The sequence below is a fragment of the Larus michahellis genome, chromosome 4 (assembly GCF_964199755.1).
Source record: "Larus michahellis chromosome 4, bLarMic1.1, whole genome shotgun sequence".
NCBI lineage: Eukaryota > Metazoa > Chordata > Aves > Charadriiformes > Laridae > Larus > Larus michahellis.
In genome coordinates, this window is record NC_133899.1 from 76111068 (window position 1) to 76126238 (window position 15171).

The 15171-nt window shown below is 52.0% G+C and overlaps 1 protein-coding gene across 2 annotated transcripts in view; it reads left to right on the top strand.

Annotated features, from left to right (window-relative positions):
- The window catches only part of LSP1 (lymphocyte specific protein 1), a 51858-nt gene that overhangs the window by 5657 nt on the left and 31030 nt on the right, over positions 1-15171 (top strand). The window contains exon 1 of one of the 2 annotated variants that reach the window (XM_074585696.1): positions 7159-7538. The exons of the other annotated variant lie outside the window; for it this stretch is intronic. Within the exon in view, the coding sequence (XP_074441797.1) occupies positions 7480-7538 (59 nt within the window). The 5' untranslated portion in view covers positions 7159-7479. Of the gene's footprint in view, positions 1-7158; positions 7539-15171 lie in introns of those variants that run through there. 2 annotated transcript variants of the gene reach the window in all.

Below are 15171 nucleotides of genomic sequence, written 5' to 3' on the forward strand. Positions count from 1 at the left end.
GAACCAAGCTCTCCTGAGGCTTGGCCAGGTGTCTCCCAGTCCCCAGCCTGTCCGGGTGCTCCACACAGGCTCAGTCATGTATGGGTTAACCATCCCCTCTTGGAGCCTGTGTGTGTTTTCCTTGCCAGTGTATCCCTCCTAACACACACCAGATGTGTGAGGCAGCCGCTGGAGTGTCTTAATCCCAGGTTTCGGCACTTGAAGTTGTCTTTCTCACGGGCAGGTCTGCAGCAGCTTTCTGGGGGCTCCATTGCTACTTGTGCAATGCCTGAGCAGGGAGGCTGGCAGCCCCCATCCTCTGCTGGAGAATCTGCAGATACGCAGGACAAAATAGCTTCTGTTATTTGCTGCTTTCAACAAGTCACTCCTGGGACGGGCCGCTGGGGCTGGCAGCAGAGCCGATGCTGATGGCTCCATCTTGAGCCCTATGGGGTGACTGCTAGACCCAGGAGCTGCTTGGGTTCACCCTATCTCAAAGGAGCAGTGGTGCTTCATACCAGCCTGGTCTGTCTGATAACTGTCAAGGGAATACATAGGTAAAGAGGAAAATATATCAGCAAACCCAGATGGATTTATTAATGAATGTAAATGGCAGTCAGTGGGCTTCTATTAGCTTGATTAGTGACTTGCACCCAGTGGTTTGAAAACTTGGAGCCACCTGGGAGCAACTGGTCTCAGAAGTGCAAGACTCAGCTTATTTGGATTTCTCTTGCTATTGCACAGATGTGTAGGCCCAAATTGTAGACCCAAATTCTCTTGCTATTGCACAGATGTGTAGGCTTTTGCTAATGTACATCAGCACCATCCCACTGTCTGCCGTAAAGCTGTGACAGTTTGCATCAGCTGGAGGTCTCTGGTTCTTTCACTTACATGTCACTTTGAAAATAGATCCTTTGCTAGGGATTAATTCTGCATTACCAAGAAGCCTCTCTCCCAGCTCTAGGTATCTGTTGCTTGCTGCAGCTAAATAGACAGTATGTGCAATGCCTTTTATCAAGACCTTGCCAGACAGTTTGGAAAATATGATCTTTTCTTCTGTGTTTGTGCATGCATGTGATTTTTTTGCTGCAAAAGCACTTTCCTTTCCAGTGAAAGCTTTCTCCGGAGCCATTAGCATCGACAAACCCTGAACTATTGACAGACCCCCAACCAATCACGACTGCCAGCCGCTTGGGGGGGTAGGGGGGGCAGCAAAGTTCTCCCCCAGTAAAATTGATGATAATAATTATTTCCTCTTTGAATAAGTCCCTCCTTGAAGTCGTCGCTTAGGTTCACGTAACAGGAGCTGACAGCAGTGTGTTTGAGCTGAGCTGCCCTCAAGGACAGACTGATGTGATACGCAGGCTGTGCACCCCGGCTCTGGTGAGGTTTTTCCTTCCTTGGGGTGGCATTTTTCTCTTCTGCTGCTTCTCCACTCCAGTTGCCATCTTCCCGCATACAGTCTTAGACGCCCTTTGTGCAGAAAGGCTCATCTTAACTTTCTGTTGGGCCTCACTTTGGAGCATTAATGACTGCCCTCTCCCTTGACGAAGGCACGTGTTGGTTTGCAGGCTTTTTGGATGCATGACAATACTTTTGCCTGCCCGTTCATAACAGCTCCCGTCTTTTGCCCAGCTCGGTGAGGGAGGCATGGGTGGATATGGGGAAACTGAGATTAGACGCGTTTCCCCAGCACAAGGTGCAGCTTGAAGTGAGGGCATAGCTTGTAAGCAGGAACCGTCAGAGGATGCTTGGGAGTTCCTCCTTATCCATTAGTCTACCCTGACCCCCGCTGGAATAATCAGCCCAGCAGTGTGAGGCAGGGATTCTATGACTAATGGTCGCTAAAACTTCTTGTGTTGCACAATGCGGTGCTGCATCAGAGCCTTGAGCCAGCTGCGGCTGAGCTAATAAGTTTATATCGGGCAGAAGCTGTATTTCACTTCTTGAAATCTGTGCTGTGCTGGTCAGCTGAGCAGCATGGCTTGAGCACAGGGCTGTACTCACACAGCAGTACTGTCCTACAAACCTACCAACTAAATATGTTGCTTGGCTATGGGTGATAGCTTAAACACATCACACAGATGCCACCTGGTGAAAGAAGGTGGTGCCTCCATTACAGGTTGCTAAACATGGGAGATGTCTGAAGGTGTCTTCAGCTGCCCAGTGTCCATCTAATTCACCTAGCCAAAAGCAAAGGCCACTCCATTTATTTTAAATGGACATTCAGAGTTCAAATTCATTCAGCAGCTTTCCAAACCTCAGTCAGCAAAGCCTAGTGACAAGGCAATGCGATGCTGTAAGAAGGCCTTTTTTAGACATTTCCTACAGTGTCTGCCGGTGGGGGGACAACCTCTTGGCAGCAGTTGCCTATGGCTTATTCATCCTGGCTGGAGTCCTTTGTCCTGCTTCTTGTCCCTGTGGTGGAGATGGATTCTGAAGAGATGGAGCCAGTCTCCTTAGGGCCAATAGTTCTCCTCTTGTCCTATAATGACCCTCCTGCGTGGGCTGGGAGTGTCTTATCTGCAGCCATTGTTTTGTCTTCCTGTCTCTTTCCCAATGGCTTTGTTGATTTAACCGAATGTATAGATATGGTGTGTGCTGCAGTAACCACGCTGGCTCGACGTGCTGGACCAGCTGCACTCCTCCAGGTCTTGGCTGAGTCACTTGGCCCTGGTCTGTAAAACCCGGGTGGTAGCTCACGCAGTGGCTCAGGGGGTGTCTCTCCCTGTTTGCACAGCACCTAGCGCAACAGGGGCTCTGATATCTTTTAACCATGCTGGACTGCCCGGTTAATGCTTACACCACCTCTCTTTGCCTTCCCTCCTCCCCCTTTTTAAATCCAGCATTCAGATGTTCCCTTTGGTTTCTTCTCCCTTGGTCCCCTCATCCTTTGTTCTCATTTGTGTCACCCCTGGAGCAAAACCATCTTATCTTACAAGGCTTGTAAGCTTGCGTTTCCCCTATCACTGGGAGATGAAGCAAACTCTTGGGATTTTAGGTTTATGCATGTACCCATTAAGTGCCCCACAAGGAGGGTCCCTCCTCCGCTCTGCGTGAGGGTGAGGGGCAGCAGTGGGGTAGAGGAAGAGGGATGCTCCTTCTAGACCTGGCTTCCTCTCCCTCTCATTTCTGCCTCTTTGGATGTCATAGGAAGAAAGTCATCACTGATCCTGAGCCAAGTACTTGAGACTTAGTATGACACGGTGTTTGTTGACTCTTTGGACCCAGCCCACAGTTATACATGTTCTTCATGGTGCTCCTCTGAGCGCGTGAGTCAGGCAAAAGCTCTGAGCTAAGACAGCTCCCGCCTACAGCATCCCCTCTCTGAACACCCATGGGGTCACGCGTTGGCTTGGGAACGTCCCCTCCTGACTCATGGCCAGAGCAGAGGAAGTCTTGCTGGGGAGCAGCATTGGGACTGGACTCTTTCCCCTGCACCCTGAGCTCATTGCACAGTTAAGATGCCCTGTCCTTCCTTCTTGCACACTTCTGGAGCTTGTAACGAGCTGTTCTGGTGTGAAGGAGACAAAGTGCTGCCTTTGTCTGCTAGACACCCTGTTTCCTTGGGATTATCTCTGGCTGCCTGTTTTGGCCTTTGTATTTGGCTGCCCAAAAGTGAGTGCTCGCAGAGTAAGATGGGCTGAGCTTACTGGGAGTTAGGGATGAAGGTGAGATGAGCAAACCCTGTCCATCAGGCTAATGTGTGAACAACACCACGTACACAGCTGAGCTGTACCAACTAGTGTGTCCCTCTCACTGAACTGGGGCTGCCGGCGGGGGCTGGGCAAGTGCTGATGTCTGCCAGGCTGGCTTCAAAGTGGGGGTTACACGTGCATGGTTGAAGAGAGGTTGGGAAAGTGTTGGGGTAGGCAGAGAGATTTGGGGTAGAAGAGGGAAGGCTGCATCACTTAAAAGGCAAAACAGAGAGATTCTCCCCATCTACCCCATTGTCCTAGGAGGGCTGCTGGCAGAAGTGCAGGGTCTCCAGCTGAGACGGCTGCCTAGTCCTTGCTGAAGAGGTGAGGCTGTTCCTGCAAGAACATCTTCTCTGGGTGGGATCCCACCACTGACATGCAGGCATGGACCTCTGGAAACCATGCTGGCAGCTATGGGGCCTATAAAGGACTGGCCCTCGGAGCGACTGTACGTTGGGTCTTATGCTGACAGTGCTTTGCATCCCAGCAATATTGGAGAAAATTGCTTGGGCTGCATTTCTTTACTAGCAGGACTAGAGTCTCTTTCATTTTTTTCTTTTTTTTTCCTAGACCATGTGTTAGCCTCCGACTGATTTTGCAACTAGTCCTACATAGCAGAGTGATTGTGTAATTAACGGGAACTGGTGCGGCCCTATCTCTCTGGGACTCCCGCCCTCCTTCCCGCAGCGATGGAGCCAGACTTGCTCCTTCCCGATGTCTCACCTTCTCTGCTTTCCCTGCTGCTGGAAGAGCTCTGGGAAGCTCTCTGGTGCCCTGCAGCGTGTTTCTGGGTGCTCTGGGCATCCCCACTCCTGTAGCAGGGTGCGGTTTTGCTGCAGGGATTTACGGTGGTTCTTCTAGCTTAAACTGTGCAAAAAATAACAGATGAATTAATTCTTTGTTTTTCTTCCTGTGTCCGCTGTACTCCTACCCGTTTCCTGGTGGGACTGGGAGGTTTGTTTCTGTGAAAGGATACAAGCAGCTGTGGGACTGATGCTGACCTTACTGTTCTTGGATACGTGGCATGAGTCAGACTGATGCACCTGGGCTCAGCAGCAAGCAAGGGAGGAGAGGGGACAGAAGGCGCCTCTGTTCTGTGGGGTGATGGTGTGGGATTTCTCCTGCACCGCTCTTTCTCCGTGGTCCCTGAGGCGCAGCCTTTGCACTCTTGAATAGTGGGTTTAAACGCTCCCCGCCCCACAGAGATGGGGACAGTGACTCTGTCAATGTGTCACTGAGGGTGCATAGTTCTCCCCTCCTTGCAAGCCGTGAGTTTAGAAAGAGGGTCCTGCCCTGGTCTCCCCTCCCTGTGGTCCTGCAGGACCCTGCTGCTGCTGGAGGAAGGAAAAGTTTTCTTGTTGTATCTGCTCTCTGTCTTTTAGATGAAAGCCAGGGAGAAAGGCAGGAAACCTTCCCCAGAGGTCAAGTAGCACAGCGACCTTGTGAAGGCAGGAGGATTTTCCAGGTGGAGTTCAATACTGGGAATGTCTCTCCCCAGAAGCAATGCCTGTTGCGATGTGGGGACTCCTTTCCTCACTGCTTCACTCCTGGTGTTCCCGAATGATCTTAGCACCTTAGACCCCTAAGAGCTAATGTTGTGACCTCTCTCTGGTCCTGGCTTTCATCACCCAGCAGGGTTTTTATCCACCCTATTCATTGAAGGCCCCCATCTCCGAGAGGCAGTCAGTCCTGGGTTTGGGGTGGAAGCCTGCCAAGTGCTTGCAAGAGGAGGAGCTCATGCTGGCATCCTCCACGAGACAAACTCTGTTGTCAAGGCAAGGCTCTCTTGCTGGGGGAATCAACAGCTTCTCCCCCTGCCTCTTTACGGAGAGGATCTCACCTCCAGTAGGTAGTGGTGCGCCATCGCCTCTTTCCCTCCCCACACCCAGCAAGCTCCTGCCTTCTCCTGGTGACAGCAGCTGCATTCCTCCCTGCCCCTCCTCACCTCCCTGTGGATCGTCTGGCATCTCTGCCTGAAATAAGAGTGCTGCTGTGATTTCATTCAGCCCCCAGTTGTTGCTGGACCATGGCTGCTAGCTGTGTCTCTGCCTGCTAGGGCTCCTCCATCTTGCATCCTTGACATGCTTGGACCATAGGAGTCACCAGCAGGTTTGGACTGATTCTCTGGAGAAAGAAAACCTTGTAGGTGCATACTTCATTTCAAGTCTGTGGGCAATTGTGGTGAAGTCAATAGGAGTGTTCACATGCTTAAACCTAATTACTCCTGTGAGTACTTGCAGGGCTGGGGCAGGCTCTTTTTGAGCAACTGAGACTTTTTGTGGTGGATCTCTTGCATCTTCTCGCCAAATTTAGAAAGAAAAAAAATGCAGTGTGACAGTATCTGAGAAGCCCACAGACTGAGGCCAGCATCAATGTCTGTGCTTAGTGGTTTTTTTTTTTGTTGTTGTTCCTGATCACCTAGGGGATGCTTAGTACATGTCTGCAGAAAAAAATAAGGTGTTTTGAAATGAAGAGACAGTGGGGAGGAGGGAAGGCGCTTCCTTCTGATCTGGCTTTAATGCACTTCATTTTTATTGTGATTTCTGGGTGTGTTTCATGGGCAACTTCCCCATTTCAGCTTACCGAGTGGCAAGAAACACTTCTGCAGAAGTGATTGAAAGGAAATGTGTAAATGAGATGAGAGGGACCGAAAGCAGAAAGATGGTGAGGGTCTAAGCAGGGTGGTCCCATCATAACTCCTCACATATAGCAGATCTCTTCCCCCAAAAAGGCATATGTGGACCAGGAGGGGCAGGTTAGGGGAAAAAAGACTGTTGTTGTTTTTTTTTTTTTTTTTTTCCCCAAGACTGCTCCCATGGTAGAATGAAGAGCACTCATCTGAATGCATGGCAGATGGGCATTTTGTTTTAGCAGGTGGCAATGTCGTTAGTCCTTCATCAAACACTCATGTGCTTCTTTAATCTTCTGAAATATCAGTGTTTCATGGAGGCAAGCCGGATTTTTTTTTCTCTTTTTTGCTCTTGCCCAATTTGATGGCTGGGGAAACCGAGGCATGGGAGAGTTGGTCACTTGAGAAGGTGAGGGGGAGGTCTGAGAGCAGAAGCAGCCTTTGTGCTGTGTCCCCACCCGGGGCTGCAGCCCAGTGGCTTCCCCCAGAATCCAGATGCTGTCCCCATCCCAAGAGAACATTTTTCTCCGGTGCGTTGCTTCCCAGCACAAAGACCCTCTCGCATTAATCTGGCTCTTGGCTCACCTCCGGCCGTTCGGAGACCGTTTGGAGGTAAGCCCTTCGTGGAAGACTTCTGCTGTGAATGGACCAGGAGTGATTTACAGCCAAGCGCATGTTGCCAACCTGGGTTTCGGCTCCCAAGTTGCTTTGTGTAATCAGGAAAGCAGTGGTGAAGGTAGGATTATAAAAAAAAAAAAAAAAAAAGGAGTGGGGGATGCAGGGGGAAGGGATTGAATAAGGGAAGGGGGGGCGGGTGGAGAAGATGAGGGAGGGAGAGAAGAGGGTTAAAGCAGAGGAGGGCGAGGGAGAAGCCCCCCTCGCTGGGGAGAGCCGGGCTTTGTGCTGCGGGACCCACCGCCGGCTGCGCTGCGAGAGGTTCTCCCGTGACACTTCCACGAGGAGGAGGAGGTAGAGGTGGAGGAGACAAGCCGGGGGTGTGGAGCAAAGGGGGGGCTAGCAGAAACAAAAGGAAACCAGCTGCAGAACTTCCTGAAGGCGGAGAGGGGGGACGCGGGAGCGCGCAGCGCCGGGCGGGCGGGCGGGCAGCTGCCTGCGGCGCTGGGGAAGGGGGCGGCAGCCGGGACCCTGCCCCGCCACTCAGCAGTGGCCACCATGACCAGCGCGATCCTGAGGAGGAATTCCAGCAAGCAGGGCCTGCAGAACCTCATCAGGTGAGAGCCCACCTGCCCGGGGGGGTGTATGGGGGGAGCCGGCTCCGGCTGGCCGCTGCCCGCGGGTGGGGGGTCCCGGGGGTGGGGGGGAAGAAAGGAGATTTATTCCGTATCGACCGTCTTCGTGTCCCTTTAAACCAGCTGAATTTCTTCCTCACCCCGGTTCTCCAGCAGACGTGATGCGTTGGAAGGAAGGAAAATAGATACCTCCCCCCCTCAAAAGCAATATGAGAAAAGCAGATTTGAACTTACTGATGGCTTTTCCAGGAGCACACAACTGAAATAACTGAGCACAACTGTACTGTGACGCTCACCTGAGCCGGCTGATTTCCCCCCCATGCAAGCGATGTCTCAGTATGTGTCTTTTTGTGTCCCCTGAGCGCTGAAAGCTTCTGCCTAGAAAAAGGAATTTTTTTTTTTCGTAGGAAATGTACTCTTAGCGTGCTGTGATGTGCATTTTCAATTCAGAGATCTGTAAAGGGCCGGATCCTCCCAGGGCTGTGAGCTGACATTGCTCTTTTGATTTAATTGATTGCAATAGTGCTTTGAACCTTTCTCCCAGAGTATAATTGCTAGGGCAGGGAGGTGGACGGTTCAGTTGGGTTTATTCCCATTTGTCAGCCAGGGCTGAGCCAGGGAGGACGGGCTACATTGTCTGCTGGCGCTGGGATTCCCTTCCATGCGGTCACTTTGCTTTTCCCTGGGGGCTGGGAATATTGCTTTTTCAGTGGTGGGCTGGAAATGCTGCTTTCCTCTATGGGTCTTCTGGACACTCCTCTGGCTGCTGATCCTGGGGGAGCTTATTCTGTGCCATTCTCATGTCTCTGACTGGGTAGAAGAGACACACTCCTTGTGTCTTTATATTGAATTGAGCAGCTGGGTGGGTGAGAGATGGAATTAGGGAGTGCTGGACCTCCATCCCTTGTCTTGGGCACCTCTTGGCTTCCTTGTGCTTGCCAGGGCCTGCTGGTTTTCAGCTGGGATATAGAAGATGTCAAGGTGGGGCCATGGGGTTTATTTGGACAGGCGCTTTCCAGTCAGCTTGGGATTTCCCTGGCTGGTAATGCAGCCTCTAAACCTCACCCCTTGAATGAGTTTCTTTCCTTGGAAAGGAAACTGCCTCCTACAGCCATCCAGTCCCTTCTGCCTTCTCCTGGGGCGTGTTCTGGACCCAAAGGACTTGGGAGAAAAGCTCCCACTGGTTGTATGGACCCTTGGGATGGCAAGCAGGCAGAAGCAGCTGACTCCTCTCTGTTCATCTCCTGTTTGGCCCGTTGCATTCTTACCCTGGTCTCACCCAGAGGGACTGGCATCTTGGTTACAGATCCCTGTTTCAGAACAGGGCTTGGGCAGGGGCTCACAGGGGGTATGGAAACCTCAGTGTGGGTGTGCAGCAGGCAAGTATGGGCTCAGATTTGGGGCCAGCTGGTGCTGAGGAGGGATATGCAAATGAACTGGGGTGGGAATCACCTGCACACAGCTGCGTGGCAACTTATTTTGCAGGATGGCAGATGGAGGGGAAGGCATATGTGCCCCATACATAGAAAAAGAGCGTCCAAAGAGCTGTCCTTGGCACAGCCCAAACCAGAGGTGTTTTCCTGTCCTTAATGGTGTCTCCAAGTTCCTCCTGCTGTGGATAAGGGACTTTTGGTGCCCTAGAGAATCACAGGGGCTTTTGCCAGAGGAACTCTGGGATGACATTTGGCCCGTGCGGGGTTATTACGCTTAATCTGGCTGAGGCTTGGCTTTCTGGCTGTGTTTTCCAGTCCTGCTTACAGAGGAGGAGGAAGGTGGGGTGTGAAGATGTGTGAGGGATATCATCCATGGTTTATACATGGATAACCCCACTAATGCTCACAGGAGTCAACGGGTGAATAGGCAGGATCTGCTCCGTGCACAGCACAGCCTGTTTTGCAGTTGTGTTTTCTCCCAGAGCTGTTTCCCTCCTAAGCCCGACCATGGGACTGGCTCTGCAAGCCCTGCCAACCTGGGTGCAGGCACAAGCTCCTTCAGCTGGTTAATAGCTTGAGGCTGCTGGCGTGAAGATAAATTGCTGTCAAGATTGCCGTGTTCTGCTTTTATCTGTCCCAAGGTGACTGCAGGCAGAGCGGCTACACTGCATAGGTCCTAGGCTCTTCTGATGTGCCCAAGTGCATCGGTGACCTGGAGCACAAGAGTGAAAACGGCTGCTCAGAGGCATATTCGTGAGCACCGGGGATTTCAGTGTGACGCCAAGATTTACCTGGCCGCTTCTGCTGCAGAGCATCGTCAGGGATAACCAGGGAATTACCTTCTCTGAGCATCACTCAGCCAAGGGAGCTGCATGCCAGGCTGTCCTACAGCTGGGTTAAGGGATCCTGAGCTGAAACCAGTGTAAAAGTCTTGTGGATTTGGGGTTGAAGAGCTGAGTCCCAATGCTTAGGCATCCAGCCTTGTGCTTGAGTCAAAACCCCAGCATTTCAGACAAAGTCACCCATGCCCGTGTGCAGAGCAGGAGTGGCTGACTGCCATCACTCGAACATCAGTCCCAGGAGCCAAATTTGTGTGAAATGGATTTTCCATGGACTGCGCTGACAGGTTTAGCGCATGCCGGGTTTTGGGGTGGGTTGGTGTGCTCGAGAGCAGGGGGCCATGTGAAAGCCACCATGGGCTGAAGCGCTGGGTCAGCACCTTGGGAAACATCTTTCACCTTTTCCCAGCCTGGAGGGTGGGCTGGAAAGATTAGCCCTCCTTGTTCCTTGCTGCCTGCCAGCAGCGGGACTGGGTGGCTTTGCGGGAGCGTGCCATTTACATCTGAAAGGTTGGAGCTGAAAAGAGAGCCCAGGGTTATGCCTTGGACCAAAGAGCACCAGGGGCTGAGTAATTACCTGGGAAAGGCATAGGGAAGAATGAGCAATTGCAGGGTTATGTACCTCCCCTCCTTTGCCCTGTGCCTGGGCACTCCCGTCCTTTGCCCGGCATAGTCTCTCAGGATATCCCTGGGGAAAGATTTCTCCCTTTGTAGCACGTTAACAGCAGTGATCCCTCACACGCTCACAAGATTTTGTGTTTTGTAAAGTCCTCTCCAAACATGAGCCGCTTTATCTTCTTATCGCAGTCTATTTTTCCTTATCCTTCTAATGAATTCCTATAAATAAGATAGGGATCCGGTGCTTGTCACGTTGGTTCATTCAGTTCGTTATCTGTTCCTGCTGGAATTTTAGTCTCCCTCTATTTATTGAGCCTCAAGTGTTTCACAAAAGAATATGTCTGTTTAATTAACCTACAGATCAGCCTCTCTGTAAATCAGCTGTGCTGCTCCTCGAAACTGGATTGTTGGGCCTCTCGGTTGACACCATTCCCACTAAGTGCCGCGGTGGCTTGCTGCGGCCACGTCCCCATAGCCGGGCTGTTGGTGCCTGCCTGGGGTGTGCAGCTGTGGGGTGAAGCGTGAGCATGGATGGATGTGCGTTAGAAGAGCTGCCGCTCTCGTCTTGGCTGGTTTTGTTTTTATCCGGCATCTGGGTGAATGCCGGGTGTCATTAGGAAGTGAGCTGTGATCTGTTCTTGGGGAGAAAGGACAGTTTTCTTGCACGCTTCCTAGCACAATGGGGGGACCTGGCCCAGAACGGGGGCTCCAAGGCATGGCTGATGCACAGGCAACACATAAACGAGTGTCTATAATTACATGTCTTTGCAACGCCATAGAGTCTGAAGTGCAAATAATGCTGTGGGGAAGGGGGACTGAATCTTGAGGATGAAAAAGCTCAGGGGAAGAAAACGAATCAGAAAATTAGATTGGGTGATAAACCTAATTATTTCCTCTGTAGGATGGGACTGTTGCTTCTTTATCTTCTGTGGAGTCATTAACATGGAAAGCCGAACTGCGAGATCTCAGCTCACGGTTGCGTGCCCCTGTGTTTTGGCCCACCATACGTGATGAGATGCTTTCTGCCTCCAGCTGATGCCAGCAGTCGTGGCTCTGGTACCCGCAAGGCAGCTGCACAGCCCCTTCTTTCTCCCTGCAACGTGCTGCTGCATCGTTGAGCAACGCCCTGGCGATGCTTAGAGTCCCCCAGCATTAGGGACAGCTTTAAAATTCCCTGAACAACTTGAATTTTGGTGTACGTCATGAGTGTAATATTTAGTTTGATGGGGATCTGGGGGCTTTGCCCACCTCCGCGGGATGCCTTCCTTTCTGCCTGCGCACGACGTTTCCTGGAGCTTGCCAGGATGTGTCTCAGCAGGGAAGATGCTACTCCAACATTTCTGTCTTGACCTCCCGAGCGCTGAGCTGGGAACAAGAAGCTTGAAGCACCTGGGAGGGCTGGATGGCACTTTGAAGGGGCAGGACGCTTTTTTGAGGAGGGTGGTTGATGCCAGGACATGGTCTGGGCATGGTTTGTTGCCTGGGTGGTAGCAGTTACTGCCTCCAAGGGCTATTGCAGCATCTCTTTACTCCACCTCCCTGGGTTGTGGGATAGGTATGGGGAGCGAGGAAACGTTGCTGTGAAATGGGGCAGCACTTTAGGGGGCAGAAGGGAAAAATGAATGTGCAGGAACGAGCCAGTAGTGGTGCTGCTGTGTGGAGAGAGGAGGGAGGGATTCTGGCATGGGGACAGCAAGGGACACAGGGCCTTCATCGGTGCAATTCATACTTAGCAATGCTGCCTCAACCCTTCACCAGGAGCCTATGGCCCCTGTAGGGCTTACCCACCACGGTGCTCCTTCCTGAATCCTCCCTATTTTGATGGTTTTTATAAGTGGTATAAGTGGTCTCTTTTTTTTTTTTTTTTTTTTTTTTTTAATCTCTCTGCATCCCATCACTGGGGCCAGGGCAGAGCAGAGAGGCACCTTTGTGAGCCCCAGGAGCAGAGGGTGGATGGGAAAGGAGAGGCAACCAGACGCTGCTGGTGGGAAGGAGCAGCCGGGAGAGCCCTTTGGGACAAACTGATCGCTCAGCGGGGTATGCCCGGGGGCTTTCCACATGCCAGCATGGCTCGGTGATACCAGCCGCTTGCAGAGCGATGTCACCACATTTCGCAAGCCAGGAGGGACCCGGGACTTTGCAGCCCAGCTGAGCCGTGGGGCAGGGTGGGGGTAAGAGGCCAAGCTGGTGTGTGGTGGGCACCCCATCCCTGGCTGCCTTGGGAGATGCCCACCCTCTGCTTTCACTCTGAGGAGGGCAGCTCATCCATCCCCTCTGAACACCCTGTAGATCCACTCCTAGATTTTCCCAGCCCTGGGGCTTGTTTCATCAGGAGCGCTCCACCTGCAATTGGCTTTTCCCAGAAGCCAACTGATGGGTGTTTTTATTGCTTTTTAGCCTTGCTTGTCTCAGACTTCTACCTGCTCTCAAGCAGCTGGATATTTAGGGTCTGAACTTGAGCCCATGGAAATTCTGGGGAGCTGTAGTGAGCCTCTGAGCCCCTCAGGGCTGCAGCTGCAAGTTATCCGCATCCTCTGGTGAGGTGGAGAAGGACCACCGCACGTGTCTGAGCATGGTTCAGCTGGAAAGGGCACTGGATGGGGACACTGGGGTCTGAGACTTTGCAGCTGGGATGATGTGTGAGAACAAATTTTCAGCTTCCAAGCTCCTTTTTTTTTTTTTTTTTCTTCCTCCTTCTCCCACCATTGGTATGTTTTCACTCGTTCGATTGCATGGGAGTTGCTATCAGTATTTTGGGGCAAAAGGCTGTTTTTCTTTTTTTCTCATGAAGACACGCTGCCTTAGCGCAGCAGGGACCCAGGGCTCGCTGCTGACTCCGGTTCCTGCTGCAGCGCAACTCGTCAGCCATGGCCATAAACGAAGAGAGCCTCAACTCTCCCAGGGAGTGGAGCAGCGCGTTCCCACGGCCTCCCTGCTGCCTCCTGCCCGCGCTTGGGTAGCAAACTCCCTCCTGCAGCCGGGGGCTGAAGGGGCTGGGGGGGGGGACTGCGTCGCCCCGAGGGCTGCAAAATGAAGGACTGGTGGCCAAGCCAGCGGTGCTATAAAAAGCAACACACCCGGTACGAATCTCCCTCTAAAACCTGGGCTTGAAGCAGGGGTAAGGCTGTTGCTCGCCTCCCTAGGCTCAGACTTGTTTTCCAACCTGAGTGTATCGGGGAGGATGTTGGCTGACTGTGGCCAGGGCAGGGAGGCTATGGAAGCTTGCTTCCCTCTAAGAGAGGGGGAAAATTAGAATAAAAAAGTTGGGTAAGCCAGTCCGAACCTCTCTGACAAGGCTTATTTTCTCCTCTGGCGTGCTTCTCCCTTGCAAAAACAGAGACCAGACTTCCTGCTCTTTAGGAAAAAAACCCCTCCGATTTCTTGAACCTTAGGGCTGAGATGGAGAGACCGTGAGAAAGGACTGTGGTTCGAGGTCGTACGCGGCACCAATTTCTCACACCTACTGAATATCGTGGAGCGCTGGGAGGGCTCGAACTCCAGCCCTTTCCTCCTCCCTGCCAAATTCCTGACCGGTGATGTTAATACATTACGCACCAGCCTATCTGTGTGCTAAGGACCCACAGTCCTGGGGGTGCAATCCATCATCTTGTAAGGGATTCGTTGGGATTCTGTCTGCCATGATTAAAACCAATAATAATAAAAAGAAGCAGTCATTCCCACTGGCTGCCTCATGCCTCTGTGAGCGGCCTGTACGTCACCCATGGCATCTGGAAGCGCAAAGCATCCCATGTGCCTTTCTGGAGCTGCCATCCTGCGAGAGGCTGGCGGGGACAGACGAGGCTTGTGCTGAAGGACCAGCCCTGCCTGCTTCCCTCCTCCAAGGTCTGCTCCTGCCATTTAGAATCACAGAATCGCCTAGGTTGGACGGGACCTTCCAGATCATCTGGTCCAACCATCAATCTAACTCTGACTAAACCGTATCTCTAAGCACTATCTACCCATCTTTTAAATACCTCCAGGGATGGTGACTCAGCCACTTCCCTGGGCAGCCTGTTCCAATGCTTAATAACCCTTTCGAGTGTAAAAATTTTTCCTAATGTCCAGTCCAAGCTTCCCCTGGCACAACTCGAGGCCATTTCCTCTTGTCCTATCAGTTGTTACTTGGGAGAAGAGACCGACCCCCACCTCTCTACAGCCTCCTTTCAGGTAGTTGTAGAGAGCAATAAAGTCTCCCCTCAGCCTCCTTTTCTCCAGGCTAAACGACCTCAGCTGCTCCTCATAAGACTTACTCTCCCGACCCCTCACCAGCTTTGTTGCCCTTCTCTGGACCCGCTCCAGCACCAAAATGTCTTTTTTGTAGTTGAGGGGCAAAATTTGCCACCAGCTTTCTCCAATGTCTCTCGTCTTCCTTGTGGCAGCTGTAAATTACCAGCTTGGGGCTTTCCCTGCCTGTCACGCAACAGTGACAGGTCAATTTTTGCAAGGAATTCAATGAAGGCTAAACCAGGCAGGGTTTTATACCTGGCACGTGTGGATGTGTAGCTGCACATCTGCACATCCTTCTTTGGGCAGAAATGGGATGTGCTTTTGTGGAGAAATCCCAAGATTCATTTAAAAAAGAAGAGTTGCTTTTATTTTTAAGGTCTCCGCTGTGCTGCCTGTGGTTTTTCTTCCATTCCTGCTCGATGAAAGTTTGGGCCGTATCATATTCTGTTCAGATGCCTTGGCATGTCCTTATCGCCCCGTGCGTGACGCCTTTCTGCA